At 40.9% G+C, this 15,908-nt stretch overlaps 1 protein-coding gene across 13 annotated transcripts in view; it reads left to right on the forward strand.

The window, feature by feature from the left end:
• nhsl1b (NHS-like 1b) overlaps positions 1-15,908 on the forward strand; it is a 112,159-nt gene that overhangs the window by 44,003 nt on the left and 52,248 nt on the right. Inside the window, exon 1 of one of the 13 annotated variants that reach the window (XM_067573328.1) lies at positions 4,442-5,976. The exons of 10 other annotated variants lie outside the window; for them this stretch is intronic. In XM_067573328.1, the coding sequence (XP_067429429.1) occupies positions 5,733-5,976 (244 nt within the window). In that variant the 5' untranslated portion in view covers positions 4,442-5,732. Of the gene's footprint in view, positions 1-4,441; positions 5,977-15,376; positions 15,666-15,908 lie in introns of those variants that run through there. 2 more of the 13 variants (XM_067573339.1, XM_067573334.1) reach the window with 2 other exon arrangements.

Consider the following 15,908-nt stretch of genomic DNA (forward strand, 5'->3'; position numbering starts at 1 on the left):
GAGGCTGCAAAATGTTCGAAATCTAGATTTAAAGACAGTGACAGAAAGAGATGTGGTGGAGCTAAAGAGTAAGATAAATGAGGCAGCAAGAAATGCTGCCATTGGAGGTGAAGGCCAAGCTCTCTGGTTCAAAGAAAGGTCAAGGTTCAGAGTTCATAGCATTACAGGTCAAACAGAAGTCAAGAGGTGACAGCAGATAATAACTGTCTGTAGTGTTGTGGGAAGATAAGAATATGATACAGTGCACCATCAGGGAGGCAGCTTAATGATGTGATAGGACATCTAATCAATGTCTATGTAAGTCTTTTCATCAAGGCAAAACCATGAAAGTCAATTTTATCTTTGTTGACCCCACTGCCTTCAGTCCGCAGTTTTCTTCCTTTTTCCTGGAGCAACTCCAACTTATCAAAATATGCTTTGATAAGTTAGCATGAGTAGCTTGTCCTAAAGGCACAGCTCCACACGAGTGCAGTGGAAAAAGTATAGACAGTATGTATGTATGTACTTGCTGGTATACAGTACACAAATACATTGGTACATCTGTGTATGTAAGGAGAGGAGTCCCTGCTTCTGAGTTTCTAACACCCTCTGAAGGCACCTAATATAGAATATACAGCACACACACACAGGTCAAGCATACTTTTCTTGACTTGTATTACTTCCCTCGAGGTGTATCTCAATTTATACGATAACGGATACCCGCCTAACAATAACCCTTAAAACAGAGTCTAACCTAAGATCAGAATTCATTTTACATGAAGTTGGTAATAAAACCAAAGCAGTTATGTTCCCATAAAGTCAAATTGTCCCCATAAACTCGCATTGAAAACTGGTTTGGCCTAAAATTTGTCCCCAAAGAATGTGGCCAAAGACAAAAAAAAACCCCACATGCGCAAACAAACAAACAGCAACTCCTATATATCCGTCCAAGTAAATACTGGGTGCTGTGGGGTAATAAAAGCCTTCCGCTGTGGTGCAGCTGAACTCCTGTGTTTAACTGGCTCTATGAATGTGTTACTGTTGAGAGACATGCTGTGAAACTGCAGGGATTTAGAATTTGGCAGAGACATTGAGCTGTCTCTTTTGTGGAAAAAAAAAAGGACAATTGTGGGCCAGTGGATGCACTAAATGCTAGTTTGCATGCGTGTGTGTTGGCTGTGTGTGCTTTCATGTGTGACGTCCAGGTAGGCAGGTTTATCTATTATATTTATCTTTTTGTGTGATGGTGTCTGGTCAGTGTGTATCGATGTCAGGCGTCGCCAGATTGTGAGATCTGATTGGGTTACTTGGCAACCAGGTTGCTCTTGTGTCACCTGCTCCTGTCTGTGTCACGCAAGAGGTGACATCATGTCAACATGAATGTGTGTATGCACCAAAGTGACAGATATATAATTTTGTCAATTTAGCATTTAGCAATTCTCCTTAATTTTCAGTAAAATTACAGAGACATATGTGTTATCTCGATAATCAGTGAATTTAAAGGACCGTCTCAGTTAGTGTATCAAAGTTGTCCTTTTCTAGCTTTCTGAAAAATGTTGATGAATATCTGCTGTTTTTAATTTAGCTTGAAGTAACCCAGCAGCTGAAGTTTAGTCTGGTCCTTTGTTTACTTTGCCTCTTGTCTCCTTTCTTATCATGTGTGAGAGGAATGTCCTAAACTGACATTTGTGACCTGTATATCCTGTTTAGACAGCAGCCTCTTTAGGGTCTGCATCGTTTCCCTGCTAATCACCCCTGTGACACGCCTGCTATAGTGATATAATCACTTGTTGACGCTTTGTAACAATGTGTCACCATTAAACTGAAAGTACAGACTTTGGTACTACGTGTTGCTTGGAACCCGCAGTGTCTGGTGCTGAAGATTTTGTTTGTTATTGCTTAAGTTACTGGAAACTGTTAGGTCATCGCTGGGGCAGAAAATGACCTGTATGTGATATATACAGTGTATATAAGCCGAATCTGATGCCATTAAACATTTACTTATCATAAAAGATATAATAACATTTTACAATGGTAAACTTTCTTCCTTATCAAAGCTATAGTTCTTTATTCAATGTTATATCATAAGTTCTTTCTTTTAATATTGTCTCATATTGCTCACCGTACAGTATAATTTCTATATTACAGGGATAAAGCTGAAATTACAAATATGTTTAAAGGCAAAATTGGTGATTCAAATGTAAACTAAAGCACAGGACAGATCTTTTAGTGCAAAAACTACACAGCAAATACATTTTTAATATTTTCTGATACCGTGACGGATGTGTTTAAATCAGTAGTGAGGGTAAATATTGGAGTAGAACAAGCCCAGAATTTAAATTATGATCAATTAAGAAATGCACAAAATGTTGATATTTCATCTGTTACTTAAAATCTTTATATTTGTGTGTGAATGTACTGTACCTCTCATTTAGACAGTCAAAAGATAAAATACTGAGTGGCCCTTTAATGACTATTATTTGCAGATAACAAGTATTTGATCAGGGTCTTTGTAGATACACAATCACTCAGGCAACAGATGGAAGCGAAGCTGCCAGTTGAAACCTGACAGACTGATGTTGATATTCTCTTTGGACCAGAAGCAGCCAAATCAAAGCCGTTAAATATCCGCTACACCATTACAGATATCTGGTTTAACATATTGATTATTGTCACTGCTGTTGCTTCTCTCTTTATAAAAATGGAAGTGAGGTGGGGGTGGAATCAGGATGCTGACCTCTTATGATGACCTTTGACTTTTCGATTCCCTCAGAGAGTTATGGTACTAAAACAGCTTTCCTTCCTGAAAAGAGGAAATCAATAGACTATAATGGTCCTGATTCTGTGTCTCTTTCCTGCCCTGTATTTATTGTACTCTGTCCTCCATGTTGGCTCGATGGTGTTAATAATTTTCCTCATCAAAGCCAGTTAACATCATTAAGAGTGCTTTTTTAAATCATTTACTATAATTTCATCTCACCATCCATACTTTATTCTGTCTAACTGATCCCGCCATCTCTGCACTGCAGAGAGTAATGTTGGTTAATTATTAGGATGTTGGCCTCATGTCATCAGTGTGGACAAAGGTCTTAAAAATATATATACAGTGTGTTTATATGATTGTGTGTTCCTGACATGCTCATGTTTGTAAGTCAAGCTGGGACAGATCAGTAGCCGCCAGTTGTCCCGTTGTGTAAACATCAAGTGCTGAGATAGTAGATTTCCTGTGTAAAGGGAAAAAGAAAATGAGGTCGGGGACCTGACAGAGCGACGGGGGTTTAAGTCTCGGTTTACACCACATCCTAGCCACAAATCTAGGCTCAGCTTTCAGTAGTGTAACGGATCCACAAATGTCGATCCACAATAAGGAGCTGTGGCTTCAAAAAGTGTGTAGACTGAACCCACTTCCTTCAGGCTTAATAAGCGTTAGTGGAAACAAGGAAGTGAAAGGAATTGATTATGGCGTTGCTGGGACACGTGTGCTTTTATACACACTTACACACACACAAACACACACACACACAGTGCTGGTTTATTGTCACACCTTGGTGGTCACACACTCCCTCTGTGGTTACACATGGGTGGGAAAACTCCACCTCCCTAACACACTTGCAGCGCCCCATAAAGACTTTGTTTTTGTCCCAGAGGGCCTCTGTGTGCTATTTTAGCCTACCTCAACTATATGTTGGGCAGCAAAATATGTGTTGCATTTTTCTTACATTTAATATTTCTTATAAAATCTTGAAGACCCGATAACCACTTCACTAGTAATCTCTTAAATGTCTAACTGATAGACCCGTAATTGTTGTTTATATTTGGTTTGTGGGTTGTTTGTGAGGTGCTTCACCCTGTTCTTTATCCATGTTCAGATTCTCTAAATTTGCTGTTTAACCTGTTGTTTCCAGCACCTCAGGCAAGATGTCAGCTTTAGTAATGCTATAGAAGTGTACTTAAACAGTCTGGACATATTTGAACATACAAGTAATGAGTGCATTAAACAGCTGTGGTTTCTTTGCACACTGGTTGTCCAAAGAGAATACAGTCTGACATTGCAGACCCATAGTATGTTCTCATAGTCTGCATTTGTTTACTCAGTGATTTCATTAAAATGTCTTTTAGATGTAAAACAACAAACAGTTTGGTCTACAGCAATGTGTAGTACAGCCAGTAGCTGAGAGGGACTAAAGTTTGTCTCTTAATCTCAGACAAGGAAGCACCTGAGGGTCTAGAGACGACAAGGATAACGTGGAAAGTAAACACAGGGGCAAGTGGAAAAAAAGGTGTGAGGGGGGGGAATACAGGAGCGAAGGAGGGAGGAAGGAGTGGTTGCCATGCCGGCAAATGGATGGAGGGGAGGGACAAAGATCAAGGATCACAGAAAACACAGAGAGAGTGGGAGGGAGGAAAGGAGGGAATGAGGGGAGGAAGAAGGGACGGGCTGACTCGTATTTCAGCACCGTGGCTAGTAGGGTTGGGTGTAATCCTAACCCTGTACTCACAACACACATAGTCAACTCTCACAGCCATACACTTATACTCTGGAGGACTGACCGAGATCGGAGTCCAGGGAATCCTCACCAGCACGTATTTTCTTATCAGCCCGTCTGTGCGTCACGCTGAACGCATTCAGCAGGTGTGGGCTTTCCTTCCTGATCCAACACTTTTTTTTCCGCGCCATCATCCACCTACTTGACATGCTTCTTCCTCATCCACCAGTGACAGCTGTGCACCGCGGACTGTGATTAAAACAGCTGCACACTTTTATATCAGAGAAGAAGTGAGACATAGAAAAAAGAAGGTGTTGACACGAAGTTGGATAAAATTCTCTGGAAACCCTGAGAGGTGGCATCATCTTCGCCTTCACCTGGCATCCACACGCACACACACACACACAATAGAGGATCTCTATTTGGAACTTGTGGCGGGAGGATTTCACATGTCAGTGTGTTTGTGCCAGTAAGTGTAAGCATGTGTGTAACTTCATCAGGCTGGGAATAGACCCAGGGACGCCCAAGCATCTTAACCTGCTGGTCTGGTCTGGCGCTGAAACGGTGCGCGTCAGCTGCTGTGTGCTAACAACTGGAGATAACAACATTCAAGGGCACACATGGTTGTAACAACCATTGGCTTGTTTTGATTGAAAAGTAACTTAATGTAATTTGGAAACCGCTCTCCACTCCACACCAAAGGAATATTACAGCCAGCAGTGAGCGTGCACGTACAAGTGTGTCTATCTGCATGTGTGCAGCGGAGGGGCGGTGATTTTCCAGATTGCTGGATTGTCTAATTACCCCTTTGGGTTTGGGAATCGCGCCCGGAGTCTGTAAGCACAAAGGAAGAGGAGAAAGGAAAGGAGATGATTTTAGCCTGGCTTTTGGCTCGTGACACAGAGATGAAGTGAAGGAGAAAGAGGTTGGAAGTTGAGTCCATCAGGGTCAGAGTCATGATGTAGAGCTGTGCAAGCAAAGGAAAGGCAAACAGGGCTATGGCTGAACTTCCTCCTGGAACTAATTTAATACTGAACATGGGATCTGAATAGTTTGAAGCTTTTTCTCCATGTGTGCAGATCTGGATGCTGTATTCAGAAATGTTTGGAATCTCATGATCAGGACTTAACATCTTGTGTGTACATTATATTTTCCGTCAACCTAAGAATCTACATCTGAGGATTATAATTCCAGATTAAAACTTGGTTTTAAAGAACATTTTGATCCTCCATCTTCCTGTCTTGGACTTACTTCTTCCGAGTGAGGATGAGAGGAGAAAGGAGGTCCGCTTCCTTTCGCAAGGAGAAACCGCCGGGCTTGTCTCGGGCTCTCAGCTGGCTCAGCGTGTCCACCCTCTCCCGCCAGAGCAGACACATCTTCCACAGCCAAAACGAGCTCCACGCCGTCCATAACCGTCCCACGTACTCACACTCTCACCTTCATGCCCCCAACAGAGACGAGGAGGAGGAGGATGATGACAACTGGGTGTACCAGCCACAACACAAGATAGGTGAGAGAGAGAGAGAGAGGAGGGAAAGGAATCAAGGGACTGTTTATTAATCCTGTTTGTTATTTCAAACGTGTAACAATAGATACACACCCACGTAAACACATGTTATTAGCATTTGGTTTGGCCGCATCACGTAGGCCAACTGGCCACAATGCTCTGAGCTCACTTGAATGGATTTTTGTTCTCGCGCTCAAGCAGGAAGCCAGTGAATGACTTGTTTACATGCACAAGTAAAGCATAAAGTGGGTCACTGTCTTTTTATGGCCTCTTGTTCTCCGTCTCCACGTCCCTGCCACTTCCTTGTCGCTTTAGGGGAGCGAGCGGGAGGTGTGCGTGGTCAGTCGGACTGTTAAGGGGTCAAAGGGCACTTTGTGTGTGTGATAGGTAAACAATGATGCGTTAGGCCGGAAGCAGGGGATGTCACGGGGACGGTGATGTCACAGGCTGGTGGCGATGTGAGCGCAGGGTTTGGTGCCAGGGAGAGAATGTGTGCGTATGTTATTTGGAGGTTTGCATAGCACATCGCACAAACGACGTGATAATCCTATAGAATAATAGTCTTTATTAATTACTTCAATAATATTTCTAGTTCAGATTTGGACATCAGCCTGAGGTAAGAATGCTATTTATACTTGTCTCAAAACCTCAGAGGTATTGTGTTTCTTGATTAAGCTCATTATTTATTGATCCAGTCGTGTGTGTGTGTGTGTTGGTATCAATATGAACATGGCGACAATGGTTGTAACTGTAGCCTAACTTTTACCTGAGAATGGAAAGAGACACCGATGCTAGTGTGCCTCGTTAACCTTGACCCATACTGTCGTCATCTCCAGCTGCAGTGACGGGACAGTTTGAGCTGAACTCACATCAGCAAGAACAGCCAGAACTTGTTTGACACTCAAATTGTCACTAATTTTAAGCATTCTTATTAAAAATGCTTTAAATACTCAGAAAAACCTATAGGGAAGTGGTGGACAACATTTGCGTGAAAAAAAAATACAATCTTGGAGCTTGATACATGCTTTACATGCTAAGTGTCCTTGTTTATCTGCATGGTCTTGTAGCAGGGCCTAAATATGACACTGTTTTTGGGACGATGCTGACACCTGTTTGCATAATGATTAGTAAAAAGATTAAAACAATTAAGAAATGTCCCATTAGTCACCTCTCTGACAGAAAACTAGCACAGGTTTAAAAGTTTTCTTTTGCTCTTCTTTAGAGATGGGGTTTGACAACATTTGTCACATCCAGTTTCAAATCCGTTATCTTGCGAGATTAACATTTAAACATTTGCAAGTAAAGGCTAATCACCTCTTGTCAGTTGATAAGGCAGAAATACTACAGCTTTTAGTGGCAGCCTAATTATTGTTCATAACCTGCACCCACAAGCTGAAAATCTAGCTAGATACTTTCTCTCCAGAGAAAAGTCACCGCTCTGTCGGTCCCTGTTGAACTACAGAAACAAACAGTCCACTTGTGGGCCAACAGTGGTGTGACAGAGTAATGTGACAGAGTGATGTGTCTTTCCATTCACCAACAATCTTTGACTGATTACAGACTGCAGCTACAAAGAGCACATTAACCAGAGAACAGCCAAACTTCTAACGTTAGCTGTTACGGGATTAATATTAATTAGCTACAGATGATCTTTCATTTTAACCAGTGAAACAATAAGAAATGAGAAGCTGTTGCCTGATATGTTTTCCATTGTTCTTTCATTGTTCTTTGCCATTAAAAAGAGTGTGGGGAAGATAAAAGGCGTAACAAATCTGGGTATAACAACGATCTGACTCACTCTGACAAACATTTAATGCAGACTTATTTTGCCCAAATGTTGCCTCCCAGTGAAGTGCAAACCGACTAGAATAAGAATGTCCTCATGACGTGAACATTTTTAGCCTATTGATTTATTATTGACAACAACTCAGTATTTTTAATACGCGTACGGTTGCTTTTGGCCTAAAAACAAGTTGCGTATTGATCCTAAAAATACATGTCATCGCCATTTTGTTGCCTCCTAGGAACGTGTAGCTTTAGCACTTTACCACCAGTCCCTCGACTGCTGCTGATGTCGTCTATTGCGTGTCTCAATCCTCCCTAGTCACTCTATCACCTCTCACTCTATCACCTCTGAACCTGCCCCTTCCTAAAACAGCTCAGAGCTGCACATGGCTGGGATAGTTTGAAGTCCTGACATTTTTTTCTCAAAGTCAAAGGGTAGAAGCTGCAGCTGAGCAAAGATATAATGGTCACCAATTTGTACTGTCATCATTAAACCCGAAGCTTAGATGATCACCACTTTACACCAGATGCAGATGTTTTAAACTTGTTGATATACAAAAATTCATTATCATTTTTGACGATGTTTGTAAAACAGATAAAATATCGTTATTGTTTAGGCCATTTCAACATTACAGGAAAACTGAAAAATATGGTGTAAGATATTTTTGTAAGGTTTAAACAAAGATTTAATGCTTATTATTACATGAATTTCTATATTCTCGAACGATTTTTCCACGACATATAACTAAGAATGGTCCCTGTGAAATATGAACTATCTGTGTTTGCGTGTGCAGGAACTGTTCTTGTATCAGAGCCAAATCTTAATCTGAAAATACTATACCCCATGTTTTCCTCTGTTTGATCTGTCTTGCATAAGATGATCATCCTTCCTTATTTTGAATCAGTCTTATCTTGTCACTCATGTGGTTCTTTACACTTCTGTGCAAAATGACTTTTTCGACACACCTCATTTAAAGGCTTTTGTCGGTGATCATTGGTAATTTAATAGACTGATAGGTTTGATTTTTCAAATTGATTATCTGGTGGTTAGAGTCAGGAAACAGATCCAAATTGATCAGTTCAAATCTACAATAATTGATCATTTACTTGTAAAATCTTCTTTGATTTTGTGATAATGGCATAACAACACGGCTAGAGATGGATACAATGCACTAAAGGGTGGAAAAAAAGACACTGATGTGTGTTTTAAGTCTAGTTACTTTAAACATATCTTTATTGGTTTTGTACATTTAACACATTGCATTTAACATAACTGAACTTTCCCCAAATTGAACATGTGGCAGTGTATGAAATAAAACTAAAACTAATAATAAAAAACATTTGATAAAATAAATGAATAGCCAATAATCAAGTTAAGAACAAAGACAAATATTTACAGTGAAAAGAAACATCAATATATGAAAATAGGACTTTCAGTGGTCATTTCAGAGGCAGATGCTGTCTCTTACTTTCTTTTTTGGTCTCTGTCTGGCAAACCCACAGTCTATATTTTAATATAGCTTGTTGTAAGCCAGAGACTGTGTCAGAGACAGGTCAATATAAAACTATTTCTGCCATAACACACATACACACGGACACACACATACTGTATGTATACGTATGCACTCTGCACACCACACAGAGGAAACATCTCATAAGAATAATACCTCTCCCGTTTGAACCTGAAGTATTTATAACATCTGGGTCTTGCTTCCACATGCCTGCCAGGACCCATTACAAGACACATGGACAGCCTGTGTGTAAATATAGCCCTAAAATGAGTGCCTGAGGCTCCAAAACCTGCAATTTTGACGCAGTCTCCAGCTTGACTAGTTGGGTGTTTGCCTTGGTTGCCAAGGTAACGGTTGTGCAAGTGAGTGTTTCCTGGTGCTGTCCAGTTTGACCTTCCAATTGGGACAACTCTGAACCAATCATGTGTAAGAGAGGCGTCTGGTACACAAGCTGCTATTGGTTGTCCTGATGAAGACCTGGTTTGTTTTGTCTTGTTGATCATTTTGGCCAGCAATTCATTGAAATCTTATTAAGTATAACTTTATGAAAGCGAGACGGGGAATTAAAGATTAGCTTCCTGTATGAGTAGTTGTACTGAAGCTAAAAAGTCTGTCCCAGTTCCATACTTTAATCTAATAGTGTACAGTATGTACTACAAACAAATTTCCGTAATGTGTTTGTGCAGTCAAGATCATTGCACTTATACAATGATGAACGTCATTTAAACTGCAACTTTTGAATGCCACTGTCAATTAAACTTCACAGAAAGGAGGCAAACTGTCTTCCAGGCATTTAATACCTTTTCAAAGCCTTCGTTAGATAGCTTTCAGTAGATACGAAACACGAGGAGAAAAGGATAGAGGAGTGTGTGACATGCAACAAAGGTCCCTGACCAGAAGTGAATCACGGACATTGCAATTTTGTGGCATGCGTTTTAACCACGAGGCCACAAGAATGCCCTAAAGAAGCAGATCCTCAGTGTTTCTTGTGATACGCAAACTCTAGCCCGAGTTGAAAAATAGAGTTGTCTGTACTCTCTGGTGGACAAACTATACAATGGTGACACTGTTTCAAAACACATCTTATCAGCTGACATATGCGCCGATACATTACATCTGCTATGAGCCAATATAGGCTGATATATCGACCTGGCCAATTTATCGGTCATCTCTAAGTACACTTGCTACATACTCCAAACATGATTAATTAGAATTAGTATGCAGTGCGGATTTGGGACATTATTTTGTTTTTCTGATGACCAATAATGACCATTAGGTCAGAAGCCTGTAGGTGGCGACAGTTATGTAACGGTGAAGAAGAGGTGACTGTGTCATCACCGTCTGTCCCTACTCGCTGTTCAACTCTTTTACTCATCACATTTGTTTTTTTTAATCTCAGCCTGTCTGCCATCAAGAATTTGAACTCACATTCCTCCTCTCTGTTTCTCTCTTTCTTTCCCTCTCTGTCACAAATGTACAGAGACAGAAAATGACCTGATCAATCAACTCAATCAACCCTATCGATCTCCCCCTACATAGATGTACTTGTATGTCCGAATCAATCAACGTGTGGGCAAGATGGCTGTTTTGGAAGGGGCCTGTCTAGAAATAGATCGGACAGTTGGGCCCCGGCGAGGCTCCTGAGAGCCTTTGGGACCGAATCCCTGTCTGGCCTTTATGGCAGCTTTGTGCTTTACATGTTTACTTCGCTGCTTCTTATATGCTGTTAAATGAACCTGATGACTCTGATTCTGAATCATTTAGATTTCAGTTGTTGGCAAGTATGCATGCACCATGTTAACATGCAAGTTTGGAGATTTAGAGATTTAGTATTTAGAACTAATTTTGTTGGGCATGCCTCCACATGTGCTGTACGTGTGTAGATGTGTGTTTTTATGTCACTGTGTTGTCACCTTATTTAGGGCAACAGCATATTGACCTAAATATTAATCATACCTTGGCACACCAGCGTTGTGGCAGCCAGAACCAGAATTGGGTCCCACATCATAAAATGCCATTAATGAGCTGTTTATGAATTAAGGCTGTATGGAAAAGTCTCATATTTTTCTGTGTGAGGTGCTTAGTGAAATTTGAGAGGATTCAGATGAGACCGAACTCTTGCATAACAAGCCTTTTTTTGGGGGGGAAATTTGGACTAGCGAGGGGATGGAGACATTGCCACACACATTTCTCTCTCTCTCTCTCTCTCACGCACACACACACACATCATCATCATCATCATTATGTAGTCCATGTGTAAATCCAGATTAGCAGATGATAATTCGCTGTAGGGGGAGATGTGATGTATAAACCAGCAAGGCCTCATTAAAAGACAGACACGGAAATCTGGTGATGTGGCCCACAGCCCGGGGGCTCAAAAACACTACTGTACATACAAATATACACACTTCATGTTTCGTCTAATTACGGCTTTCAACTGTATCTAATTACCTTTCTCTCTCCTTTTCTCTCCTATGTGCTGACAAATATACGGCTGTCAGGTAAGTCACATCTGTTTCTCAATGACCCACTTAATATCCTTTTTAATGTCTCTATTACTTGATCCCAGATCAGTCCTACTGTCTGCCGAAAAACCACTACAAAGCCCGCCACACATCTCAGTCCAGTTTTAGCCCATATTAAATCTCATTACCTCCTATTTGCCACTAAAAAAACAAATCTCTGCGTTGCACCACCCACCTTTTACAGCACATTTTTTATCATATTGTATGTATCCTATTACCGTTGTATTACAAGATCTAATCCATGGACGCCCTGACTCAACGATGAAAAGGGGAGGAGGAGGAAAAAATGAGAGATTATACTGTATTTGTAAACATGATATCAATTTGTAAGGGGATAGAGGTGCTGGATTATGTTGATAGGATGCACTGATGTTGTCCCAACACAACCCACAAAGGAATTTAGAGGTCACATCACCTCATATACAGGCACTACGACGATGTCATGTGAACAAAAATGATCTTTTTCAGTCATTTTTAGCACAAATCCAATCATGTATTTTTCTCATATGGTGTGTTCTCTGAGATTTTCTATTTTTTCCTACTGATTGGGCTTATCCAAAGACTAAATCTGTTTTGAATGAGAGACCTGGTAGGGTCAGATTTTTTTTGAAATACAGGTTTCTTCTCATGGCGTGTCTATCTGTCTGTTTTACTGAAGCGTCATGTTTGCTACAACAATCTCTGTTATTTAGTCTTATCTTGTGCTGACGCAGAGCTCACAGCATACAGTAACAATATGCTGTGTTTGTTCTGCACTACTTATCCTAGAAGATGTGCAGTTCTCTGAGTTACTGACTGAAGTTTAAGATATTGTCTTTGTGTCTAACATGGGACCTTTGACATGATTCCTGCCCTACAATAGTGTTTTATCCACTGACTATTTTGGAAAATGACTACAGCGGTCAGTTGGAATGCCTCTGAATGCAGTGTTCATATCCTGTGCTTAAAATAAGAGACCGCCTCATTTAGCTAAAAGAGCTGTGTTTACACGCATTTCAGTTCTAAAGTGTCCTTAGAGATGACAATTTTTTAAAATCTTTATTACCAGTCAGACCACAGTCTCAACAATTTTGACAAAAGGAAGGGGATGTGCATAATAATATATACATAATTCAAATTCAAAATAGATGTAATAAGCACAACCAAAATACAAGAGTGGGAGGTGGGAGGTTTACAGTCAAAGTAAGCAGTTATGTCTTTGTGACTTAGTTGTAACCTACATCATCTAAATATTCCTCTATCATCTAAATAAACATTGATACCAACCAGTTCAGTAGCTGCCTCCGCCCCATATAAAAGGCAGCAAACAAAAAAGTGTTTTAAAATTGACTAACCGTCAAAATTTACACTTCCAGTAGTCAAACATGATTGGTTTAGAACAGGAAAAGAATTCAACCTCTCTGCTTTTTTACCACATCAGCTTTATGAGAGCAGTGATTAGGCAGACCGAAAAGTGTTTCCTCTGGGCCAGGGGGTTTTTGTGGTGAAGGTTAAAGTCAAAGCCGTTTCGCAGCATCCAATTAAGGTAGACGCTTGATGAAGTAGGATTTTATTGTCTGGTTAGGTGGGTCTATTCAGAGATTTGTGTGTGTGTGTGTGTTTTAATTGTTGATTATTTCCAGGATTGTGTTTTGCGGCATTCTCATTTTATAAACTCACTCTTGCAGAGGGGCTCAACATCACTCACACTCACACTCACACTCACACACACACACACGCACACCAGTCAGCCCGTAATTGGTGACATCTGGTCGAGGCAGACGTGTCATAGCCTGTGAGCCATATTGGGGTGGGATTAGCATGTTCATAACACACACGCATGCACACACGAACTCTCTATGCAGACTGTGAAAAGTATGTTGCAGTGACAGATTTGATGAAGAGATTGAGGTAACACTTTCTTTTAGCCTTTTAGCCTTTGAGCCTTCCTAATGCTTTATGATGACATGTGTCGCAGTAATAATATAAAGAATTGTAAACAAACATAAGAAGTTATAATGAACTAAACAATCACAATTGCTATAATTGCTCCAGCACTTTTGCATGAAGGTTTATAAAGTCTTGGTGCCATACTGTCGTGGATGGAGCTATAAAACCTTTAATACACTTAAACGCTGCTTTAAGTAACGTACACAATATATTCTGCATGTTGCTTTTCTTATGCAGGTATCTAGAATAAGGCTTTGAACGAGCAATTTCACAGCAGGTGTTGGGAGTGTGAAGTCTGTGACTCCGCTGATAGTGTTTCCTCTCTCGTTGAAGCTGTGCTAATCAGTATAATCAGTACAAATTGTGTTTGATGAATAACTGAAACCTACATACTCGCAATAAGTAAGACCATTACCCTGCCCAGTTTATTGATCCTACGTTATTGCTTCCTTGAGTATGCTTGAGTGTTCCTTTACCTTAACGCTTTAATCAACTGTATTTTTGCAGTCTAAGAGAAAGCCATTACAGAGCCTCATTGGAAATCAATGCCATTTTGTATTCAGCTATCTAGTCTAGAGTAAGCCTAACTTTATGTTGACACTTTTGTCACTGTTGTTGGATTATGGCATCGTACAGGCCCCTAAAAGGACACTTATGCTTTAGTGCTAATTGTGTATTGATTTGCCATTGGAGATTTTTTGATGAGGGTACTTATTTCCTGTCCTTTCAGGATATGAAAAAGAAGGCTTTGCAACCTTATATCGCAAAATCCTGGGCTACCGAGCCACAACAACTTCCTTTTTGCATTCATTCTGTTGCTTTCTAAAGATGTTTATCTCTTCTTAGCTATGTGTGATTGTTGTTCTCTGTGTTTGATCATTTTACGCTCATAGGAATAGGACTCAGAGCCCTGCACTCCTCTCAGTTTAAGTGATCTCCAGCAAGAACTACCACAGTTTTACTCTTTGAAATTGTTCTGGACAGGAGCTACAGCTAAATGCCTAAAGGCAAATGATATTTTGTCTTCCACAGTCTGTGTGTGAGTCAGTGTTTCTGTCTCTCATTGCTTTTGACACTGCTGGTCATTCAAAACAGGCCAACATGGAAGGTTTGGGATGCACTGCGCTTGTAGCTGCTCCTGATAACAAACAGTTGAATTGTGGGGATTAAAGCGATTATATTTGATCAGGGCACAATGGCTCGGCCTCAAGCCGGGGCCCCCTGCCTCTCTGAACTGCTGACTGTCCAGATTCTCTACAATCACAGTCCTCTACGAGGCTTGCGCTCTGTGTTTCCATAATTTTGTTTATATTTTTGTCTGCCCTGAAAGTGTATAGATCTTATTTGAATATATTTTCATGCTAAATATACTGTATATTTATATGCATGTGTGTGCACTTTTGTATCCGCATTAAGGAGACCAATCAAGGGGCTTGTGGGTGACAGCAGCTTTGAGAGTTTTAGATGAGGCTGGACTTCTGGCTCTCTACCTCTTAACAGAGATGGAGGGAGGCGGGGGGGGGGGGGGGGATTGTGGTAGAGAGACATATAGAGATTCAGAGAGAGAGAGAGAGAGAGAGGGGAAGCAGAGTGAGTGAGGGGGGGGGTCACAAAGCAGTTTCCTGCGGTGTAGAAGTTGGCTTGCTGCCACTCAGAGCGCGTGCATGAGTGTGTGTGTTTGTGTGTGTGTGTGTGTGTGAATGGCGAAAGAGAGGGAGGGAGATGGCGAGAGAGGCAACGGGAGAGAGGAGTGTATGTGTCAGGATCCGTGTGTCTGTGTGTGAACGCTTTGACCGAGCGGCGTAGAGAGAGAGAGAGGAAGAGAGGAAGAGGAGAGGAGGGCAAGAAAGAGGAAAGAGTGAGAAGGAAGAAGAAAGGAATCAGTATTCGTTTCTCCAGATCACATGGAGAAATAAAGGAAAAGCAATGTTCTGTCTGAAAGGTAAGCGCACTGTACGTGTGGCTGTACTTTGCATGACTGTGTTTCCATGGAGTGTTAACCCCGGTGTGAGTGTGGGGCTTTCCCCCCAGACTTTGTGAGACAAAGAAAAGTTGAACTCCATCTCTGTCCACTGTGGAAAGTAATCTCTGTCACAGCGGCTTCCTCCACACAATATCCTTCCTCATGTGTTTTTCTTTAGTGAAGGAAACCTTCCCTCTGTCTCTCTTTAATCATTTATTACTT

Source organism: Thunnus thynnus, chromosome 18, assembly GCF_963924715.1.
Source record: "Thunnus thynnus chromosome 18, fThuThy2.1, whole genome shotgun sequence".
NCBI classification, from domain to species: Eukaryota; Metazoa; Chordata; class Actinopteri; order Scombriformes; family Scombridae; genus Thunnus; species Thunnus thynnus.